This window comes from Falco peregrinus, chromosome 3 (genome assembly GCF_023634155.1).
Source record: "Falco peregrinus isolate bFalPer1 chromosome 3, bFalPer1.pri, whole genome shotgun sequence".
NCBI classification, from domain to species: Eukaryota; Metazoa; Chordata; class Aves; order Falconiformes; family Falconidae; genus Falco; species Falco peregrinus.
In genome coordinates, this window is record NC_073723.1 from 106,025,136 (window position 1) to 106,034,450 (window position 9,315).

Here is a 9,315-nt window from a genome sequence, read left to right on the forward strand (position 1 = left end):
GACCCTTTTGTTAACTCATGATTTATAACTGGAAGTTACTTTTTTTTTTAATGCCAGATTTATAAACTTTACTGTGCTTGGTTTGATATAATACCCATTTTGTACACCAAGCTATAAGACAGTAAATTTATTGTCTATGAACTGTTACCTTGAAAAATTACATCAATGCAAAGTGGTTTCCATTTAGAATCAATGGGCAATAAATTCATTGGATTTTTTTTTTTTTGAAGGGGGTAGAGAACATGATGATATTTATGAGGTCATGAGCGGCTATATAACGGGTGAAACTGGAAGCAGAGGCAACAGACAGGAGTTCTGAGTTACAGGGGTAGACAAAGACGAAATATATTCAACACAGCAACGATGCATAAGCTGGTATTCTGCTGTCTCATTATTATCAGCTTCTCTTGGCCTCTCTCATCTCTCCCCGTCATCGACGCCAGTGAGATGTCTTATCAGCTCTCAGGTAAGAGTCCTTTGATTTTAATGGTCATAGCAGGGGCTGGAGCAGACAAACCAGAAGAGCAGCAGGTATGCTTTCTGAAGGGCCTTTATCTGTGCTGAGCAGCTGTAGAGAAAGCAGGAATGTCTTCAGGATACCGGCAGCACCAGTGACATCATCAGTGGGTGCTAGCCTTGTAAAATGGGGAGGTTGGGTGCCCTAAACAGTTCTTCCTGCCGCTTGGAGATGCAGGAGACAAAGGTATCTGTGCCTTCTAGCACTGCATGCGAGCTGGCATGTACAGCGTCTGGCTTTGAAGCAGCATTAGCAGGCACTGGGTAATTTAGAGAAACTTGGCTATACGGTCCCTTGTCTTGCTACACTTTAAAATGAGCTACTTTTAACTGAAGTTCAAGTGAAGGGGGAAACCTACTGCAAAGATGCACACAGTCCTGCTTAGATCAAGAACAGGCGCGTCTGTCTCCCACTACAAAAATAGCACCGTACTGAGCGTACTGTTTGTTTGTACTAATGCAGATTCCATCCAGTCCAGTGAGAGAATAAATCTTTGCTTGAGAAAGCTGTCCTTAAAGTTTGAAATTATACTGTCAGTCAAGACTGAAACGGCTCAGTAACAACGCACGGCAGAGCCTGGAAGGTTGCCGTCATCAGACCTGACCTGTGCTGGAAGAGTTTCTGAAATGAGCTCTGAAAGAACAGGCAAATCAAACCCAAAGTTATTGCATCAGGCTATTAAAAAGCGGCTGTTCTTACATGCTTTGCAGGTGCAACGGCTGTTGCTCTGGCTCATAGGTATCGGTAGTCCCTCGTTTGCTTTGAAAATCTTGGACTCAGCCAGCAGCATCTTCTCAAGCCTTCCACTGTGTAACTCGCATTTACAGGCAACCATGACTCAGTACGGATAACATCTATCACAGCACAGGTTGAACAAGCTGGCTCTAACAATTACTGCATTTGTTTGAAGACATCCATTAAGCTTATTAAATCTTCCTTGCTAATATAAAGAATCTCGAGGCTGGGTAAGATAGAACTCTGTATTAAAGAGGGTTTTCTTTGGTTTTTTTGTTTGTTTTTTTTTTTAAAGTTGTTTTTTTAAAACCTTAAAGCAAATTTACCGGTTAACACTGCTTTGAATCGAAAAATAATACAAGGCTAGAGGTACAAACCATCTCCACAAAGCATAGGGAAGTTATAGTGCTGTTATTCAGAGTCTCACACCAAAATCCCCACTGTCCTTTGGTACAGTGAACAAGCTAACAACATGGATGTCCAAGGTCTTCAAGTTCTTGAACTTGGTCCAAGTTTTTGAAACGTTGGGGGATTATTTTCAGCCATTTATGTTTTCTTATCTATTCCCTATTGAGGCACTATACAGTTTCACCCATCCCTGCAGGTAAGAACAACTACAACTCCACAGTATCATCTAAAAGTGCAACTACAAAGTGATATTCATCTACATAGCTGGAGTTTGATAATAGCACCACCCTCTTGTTGCCCACAATTTTGAATGTCTGCTATATATTAATAAGGAAGAAATTTACTGCTCAGATTACAAAAGCCTTATTTACCTCAAGTATAACATCGCTAAGGGCTCCTGTTGGTAATCTGCCTTGGGGCACAGGCTAATTACAGAATTCTAAATTCTCTATGTACATACAAATTCATTCCATCAGGTATCAGCAGTCTGTTGTTTCAGAAAAAGTAATATCATCTGTACTGGTATGCACAGTAAATGAGAGAGATGATTGAAATGCACTGAGAAGCCTAGCTGCCAAAATGTGGGTTAAGATTTCCTACACTTATTCCTGCCCTTCACCCCATTTTATTGCATTTAATATTTGGGAAAATGAGCAGGTTAATAGGCCTTGAGCAAGAAGTTCTGTCTTTATTCATAGAAAAGCTCCAGCATAGGAAGTAGTTGATAAAGAAATGGACTAAAAAAAAATGAAAAACCTGCACGCAAGTCTGGGTTGCCTACAGCTGGGTACCAGAAGGATTAGGTTGTGAGTTTCCCAAGCAATGGGAGGGGCTGCTGTTCATCAAAAAAATTTCTTAAAGATGGATCTGCCAGAGAAACGAGAATCGGAGATTAACATCAGGAAGGTATCTCTCCCCAAAGCTTTGGGAGGAAAAAAAACCAACCACCAACCAACCAGCCATCCCCTACTATATTCGTTAAATGAGGAGGGATGACCAGTGATGTCATGATAATCTTCAACAGGTGGGGCCAAAAGACCTGATCAGAAATCCTCTGAGATGGATCAAAACCAGGATACAAAGCAAAAGAGTCTTACCGTGTGCCTGTCTCTGTCATCTTCCATTTGCAGCCGATGAAGATTCGAGATTAAATCTGGAGCGGTCAGGCAGCCTAGGGAGCCCTTCCCTGCTGCAGTTTCTGCCAGAGCTCCTGGGTGCTCTGCCTGAAGACAACAAGGCAGGTGAGGATTTGTCACAGCAGTTTACGGGAGGGTGCCCATGGTTTGTATGTCCAGCTTCCACAGGTGCCATGCCCCAGCTCCTGGGCATTTACTGAAACGCAGCAGCATTATGTGTAGGCAACAGACAGCAGTCATTTTGTCACCTGGGACCTTGGGGGAACCCGCTGAGCAGCCAAGCCTGCAGCTCAGTACTCGCTGGAGAAGTCTCCAAATTAGTTTAGCAAAACGGGGGCAAGGCAAAGACTGGCCTAGAAGGAGCTAGCAGGCCAAACAGAATAGCACAGTCTCTTAAAAAACGTCAGGACTTGCAGAAAGTACAGAATCAATAGCAATATATGGTTTGGGGGGCTACATGACAGATGCCTGCTGAAGAGGACAGCACACCTTGTGTCTGCAGCCCCATGTCCTGCTGGAACTGCGTGCTGCAAGAACCGCAGCGCTGTAGCAAAAGCGTTTTCTGTCTGGTCCTCTGAACACTCCAGTCCAAGGCTTCTGCCCGCTCTAGCACCATGGCACACAAGAACAGCTTGTGTAGGTTCACAATTTCTAAATGGTAAAACATTTCATCCTGTCTCCCCTCTACCAGGTCTTAGCCCCAGCAGCTACAACCCAAGGCAAAACATTAAAGAGGTAAGTGAATGACCGTCTGCCACTGAAACAAGAAAAATAAGACTTCCCCATTTTAAAATACACGCAATTGTTACCAAGACATCACTTAAGATTCACAGATTTCATAAGCAGTATAGACTCGAGTATGCTGCAGTGTTCTGGAGGCTGGAATCACTTAGCAGTTAGATAAGCAGGGAAGAGAAAAGAAAAAAAAAATACAGAAAGAAGAAAATAAAAAGAGAGCAAGTAATCCAGAGCATTTCACTATAGACCCCCTGCTTTTTAGCCCAGAAAAGCAGCTTTCTAAATAAAGGCCAATTTCCAGCTTCCCCAGGCCACGCCAGTACATTAACCAGTATGAGCTGCGTACCATTCCGCACACACCCCCCCCCCCCGCCCCCGGGCTACAGAGTTATTACTAGATTTGTTATGAATGATTAGATAAATGGAGAGCATCATTCCTGTTCATGTCTGCTGAATTAAATACAAAGGCAGAAGACAGGGACTGGTTTTAGTGCATCACCTAAACCAGAGGGCACACCGGGCAGCCACCTCTCCTTCCCCCATCAGGCTGGGTGCTGGGTTGGGGCAGCAAAGCATGCGCTTTCCCACTGGGAACGTTCCCCATGCACCAGTAACCTCTCTAATCTGTTTGACTTCAGACTTCCTATGAAAATCATCCTCGAATTGCTTTGCTGGGACGCTTCTTGACCAAGGACAGGAAGCAGTACAAGAAACGTGGGAATCTTTCCGAGTGCTTCTGGAAATATTGTGTGTAAACAGGAGGAGAAAAATCTCCCTGACTTTGGTTGCATAATTTATACAGATGTCTGAAAACATGTATATAGATTTGCTTGATTTAAAATTAAGACAGCTCCTAACTTTAGACTCTATGCTACTTGGAAATTAATAAATTCTTGATGTTTTGCAATTATGCTGTGAGCAGTGTGGTATTTTCTCAGAGTTCACCACTATGGGACGAAAGTAATGGGACAAAGGGATAAATATGCAACGCGAAGAGAACGCAGGCAGGGGAAGCAGGATTCCCACGGGGTGCTGTAAAACCTCCCAGAAGAGCGATGCCTCAGCTGCGTCTAAGCCCAGAGGCAAGAGGTCTTCCTCCTGTGCCAGGCAGATCAGGGTGCCAGGAAGAAAGGGTCATTGCTGCACGCCCTGATGGTGCTGAGCCGGTGAGGGATGGCAGCTCAACAGTGCCCAGTCCCCGCTGCTGCCATCCCCAAGGCACCACAAAACCAATAAGCGCCTGTCGAGTTCGCACAGCTGCTCCCACTGCCCCTGGGGGGAGAACTGGTTCTCTTGGTCACTTCAAAGACAGACCCACAAACCTATTTCCTTGCAGCACCGCGCCAGGTCCCCAGCTGCCCGGGACACCAGGGTTATCTGTGCATGGCACAGGCCTTCAGAATCGTGCCCCATTATCGCACAGGCAAACGTTACAGCTGTCCGTGCAAGGTTTTGCACCCAGACTGCAGATGCTCAGTGGAGGCAGACGGGGACGGCAGGACTTGGAAGATGCTATGACTGTGACCTGCACTCACGTGGCTCCGCACACAGGCGGTGACCCAGGGACACAGACCACCAGTGTTACTAGGGCAAGCCACTCACTCGGGTGCTCCAGGACAGCGAGATTTGTTCCCCAGAGCCACCACGGGGCTTTTGCACTCTTGTTGCGTCTTGGCACCTAAAGCAAAGGAGGGAGAAGACAAAACAGCAGCTGGCAAAAGGGTTTGTCTGACACTTTTGTATGTGGAGTATAACCAGCACCTTTCTCAGTCCCAAGTAGTTCCTGATAGTATCTGCAACGAATAGAGCTGAAGAGTCAGGAATTGTCTCTGGGGGACGCAATCCTGGTAACACGCACAAACACCCCAAGATGTGAAGCCCTGCCTTGTTCAACACACGCTTCACATAAATCTTGCACTAATCACGGCTCACAGAAAGCTTGAAGTAAATTTCACCTAACAGCAATACACATGCTACGTTGGTCTCAATAATATACATCATAAATCTCTGACTGCTGTTTAAACAAGGCCTACAGGCTTGATACAGTTTGTTCACTTCACGTAAATTGTAAGACAGATGAAGCCAGCTATAACAAAGAAAAATGTCCTTACAAATGCAGAGCAGCTGGATGCACTGTGCAGCTACTTGAAATCTTCTAAATATTCATCCTTCTCTTAAACAATGGAGCAAGTCCGTGCCTGTCTGGAAATTAGTCCTTTCCTGCCACCTCAGTCAATAAAAACTTGTAAGAAAAGATTTCAAATTTAGTTAAATGAATAACCATCTAAGACAGATGTATTGCACAGAGAGGGAAAGGTGTAGAGCCTACAAAGACTAGGGCGGCGGCAGGTAATCTGTTCAATCCCAATTCAAAAATTGCAAACATAAAGCAAAATAAGTAAAACCACAGTGAATAGTAATTAAAAAAAATATTACAAGTATTGAGAAGTTCACTAGTCATCTATGTAGGAGAGTGAAGGAATGAAGAGAGCTATCAGGTGGTGGGCATGGAGTCAAGACAAGGTGATCGAGCTACAAACCTTCAAACATTTCAGCTGTCAATACGGTAAAAATACTTGCTAGCAGTTAGGGCATCTAAAGCGGTGACACTCGCACAACTCAGGGTGTCCAGGCTAGGCCAGGGCACTGCGGCAGGGGCTGCGGGGAATCCAGGTAATTCTAATTAGTGCAATTTCAGCAGAGCACGAAACCTCCAGCCATTCACAGTCCCCACCTCTGGTCGAAAGGAGTTCAGACCACATCTGGGCATGAGTGGTAGCTCTCCAACAGACAAGTGAGACGCTGCCGCACACCCAGCTGCATCCTTCCTTCCCGAAGGGAACGCTCGTGGCAGATGCCAGATAAACGCAGTTCCAGGGTCCATGAGAGGGGAGCCCTGCCAGTCCGCGAGACAGAACGGCAAACTGCTTCTCCCTGGTCCTGCTGCAGCCGCCAGCTCCGGCCAGCTCTCAGCTCCAAGCTTTTTCTCTCTTCCGCAGGCCAGAGACAAGGAGCTGCCGCAGAAAAATGCAGAGGCCACAGGAGCTGCTCCAGCGGCCAGGCTGCCCACCTGCCCAGCTGCCGGGGCTGAGCTCGGGAGCCACAGGGAGGAGCTGGGGAAGCCACAAGAGTCCCGGTGCGAGTCGCAGCAAACGGAGCATCCTGTGGCGCCCGGCAGGCAGACACCCGGCCCAGCCGCACAGGAGCAGCAGGTAACGTGTTCACTGAAACTTAATGCAACTGTGGAGCAAACCTACTACAGAAAACCCACAGCCCCGTTACTTTTAGCATTGGGGTAAGTATCTCGGGTCCGACAGTTATCTCTCGTCATCCACCAGCCGTACAGCACACCTCACTCAGCTCACCTCTGACATCCACACAGAGGTGAAAGCTACAGGGTTTAACTGCGAGCAAGAACTTCAGTGGGCAGGAGCGTGACTGCCACTGACAAACCGGGGACACAGCTGGACCGACACTGCCTAGGTCTGAATAAAGACACAGCACCACCTTGAACTTTTTATTTCACAAGCCTGTCCGCTTGTCATCATTTTTGGACCAAAAATACCTACTAGACAATTTGGCTCACATTTGTAAGTATGTTTAGAGTTGCCAAAACACCCTTTTAAAAATTAGTAAGCCATCAGCAAAACTATAGCCGTTACTTTGAGACACCTGTATTTCCAGGAACCGCACCACTTACCTTGCCAGAAGCACCTTCAGTTACATATACTTATCTAGGATTACTTCTTTCTTTCCCAATTTTAGTAAGATGCTACCATCTTTTGTTCTGTACCTTGTACTCCCTGCAGTGACTTTGCCTTTCTCCTACAGGCTTTTTAAGCACTGTTGACCACACTTCCCTCTAAAGTCCCTTAAAACAGAAAAAGGTGAGAGCAAATTGTTTCTCTGCAATTAGTTAAGAACTTCATCGCTCTGAGACATGCCTGCAAATTAAACCAATTTTCTTGTTTCTTTGTACCTCCTCTAGAACACCAGTTCTAGCACAGCGGGGCTAAAGCACTCCCAGAGCGTTTATTATTTACCTTTTCTAACAAAATCAGCAGACAGAAGATTTCAATCCTGCATGCCAACCCCCAACCGCTTACACACCCAAACATAATCCTATACATTCAGAAGGTACTTGCCCTTCCTCGTGAGATGCAATTAGAAAGGAAATAACATGTCTTGAAGTGGGCAAGGTAGAGCAAGATAAAAAAACGACCACGAAACTCCACACAGAAGAGGATGAATGGCCACTAGCCGACCATTTTCACTGTACCCACAACCTCAACACTTACGTACAATCAGGAAAGCATAACAAATATTTTCTTACAAGTCTATTTGGTAGAAATTACCAACAACAAAAGTAAGCACACACTTGAAACAGTTCTTTGCCTCATATTTTTCAGTTTTATTTATAAAAGAGAAGCTCCTGTAAAGTGTACAGTTAAAATCACAACTGTAAATTCAACCACAGCCGAATATTATTTCAACAAAATATTCCTATCAACTGACATAAAAATTCATTCCATTGTGATTTAAAACTTGATTCAGCTGGAAGATAAACTTAGCAATACACTACTCATTCAGCAAATACTTATTGTGCTGTAAAAACACACTAGGGTCCCTCCTGTTCATAGCAAAACATAATTCTGTATTTATGTATACAGCAACAAAAATTGCCAGCGAAATCCAAGGGTTTCCAAACTGCTGACACCCCCACAGGGGGTAGTAACTGCATCATTACTGTACTTGTGTGTATTCCCTTTGATCACCAAAAAAGCGACCTTCCAAGCAGCTCTAAACTGTCTGCCACATTTTAATTATGCCAGGCAAAATAAAGTCACCAAAACAAAATCACAGGTGCAAATCTGGCTGCAGGATTTTACTCCACTGGCCTTTCGGATCAGAACTGGAGCTCACTTCAACTACTTTAGCAAACTACAGAGACTGAAAAAAATAATATAAGCTGAAGTAAAAACTACTAGTTCCTGAAAACTTAAGGAAACTAGGTCCTTCCCAAAAGGAAGGCTTGATAAGGCATTTGATTGCAAGACGTTGTGGTTCTAGTGGGGTAAAGAGTAGCTTGGGGAACTTTTTTTTTTTTTTGGTAAACCTGGTTTTGCAGCAAAGACTGTTTGCGTTTTTGGGCAAATAATTTAGTTACACAGGGCACTAATTCACCTCCTACATTTTTCTCCCATACCATAATTTTTTCTGTAACCCAGGACTAGGGTAGCCCCAGACAAGGAACCTTGCACCTAAGATTTAGCCAGGATTACAAAGTTTGAATTTCAACTCCTAGGCACATGCACCGTCATTATTTATGGTCAGAGGGTATGGTGCTCACAGCACTACAAACTGTCTAGGGTTTCTGTTCTGTATGATCCTACTGGGCACAAATTCATACGGACAAGTTTCTACGTACAGGTCAGAATCTCAACTGCTTGTGGCAAAGGCAGCACAGGACACAGCGAGTGAAGGTGCCCAAATGACACTCCCAGGTCTGGTATGAAGTGGGGGTATGCATCTGTGCAAGTCCTTTGTGTCTCTGCCTCTTTTTACACAACTGGGACATGACAGTCATCTTTTTGATGTGTCTCCAGAGCTACGGATGAAAAGCATTATTCAATTGTTAGGTACGTATTACCATGCTCCTACTGCTTTATAACATGGATGACATACATGCCTGCTAAGACATCGCAAACCATTTTCCTATTCAGGAAATAAACAGTAGAAACAATGTGCAGCAAAAGAGCTGATTATCTAACCTTTCCTTCT

The 9,315-nt window shown here is 44.8% G+C and overlaps 1 protein-coding gene across 1 annotated transcript; it reads left to right on the top strand.

Annotated features, from left to right (window-relative positions):
- Window positions 1–315: 315 nt before the first annotated feature.
- On the top strand, window positions 316–4,393 carry UTS2 (urotensin 2). Its single transcript, XM_005237919.4, has 4 exons — window positions 316–466; window positions 2,791–2,901; window positions 3,488–3,531; window positions 4,173–4,393. Exons 1-4 carry the CDS (start codon window positions 364–366, stop codon window positions 4,287–4,289), a joined length of 375 nt encoding a protein of 124 aa, XP_005237976.3. The 5' UTR covers window positions 316–363; the 3' UTR covers window positions 4,290–4,393.
- The last annotated feature ends 4,922 nt before the right edge of the window (window positions 4,394–9,315 follow it).

What these genes read in the sequence shown, in the direction of transcription:
- UTS2 (XM_005237919.4), top strand. Translation starts at nt 364, where the DNA reads ATGCATAAGCTGGTATTCTGCTGTCTCATTATTATCAGCTTCTCTTGG. An exon ending in GATGTCTTATCAGCTCTCAG is followed by an intron (nt 467 to 2,790) that starts GTAAGAGTCCTT and finishes TTCCATTTGCAG; the next exon opens with CCGATGAAGATTCGAGATTA. An exon ending in CAAGGCAAAACATTAAAGAG is followed by an intron (nt 3,532 to 4,172) that starts GTAAGTGAATGA and finishes GTTTGACTTCAG; the next exon opens with ACTTCCTATGAAAATCATCC.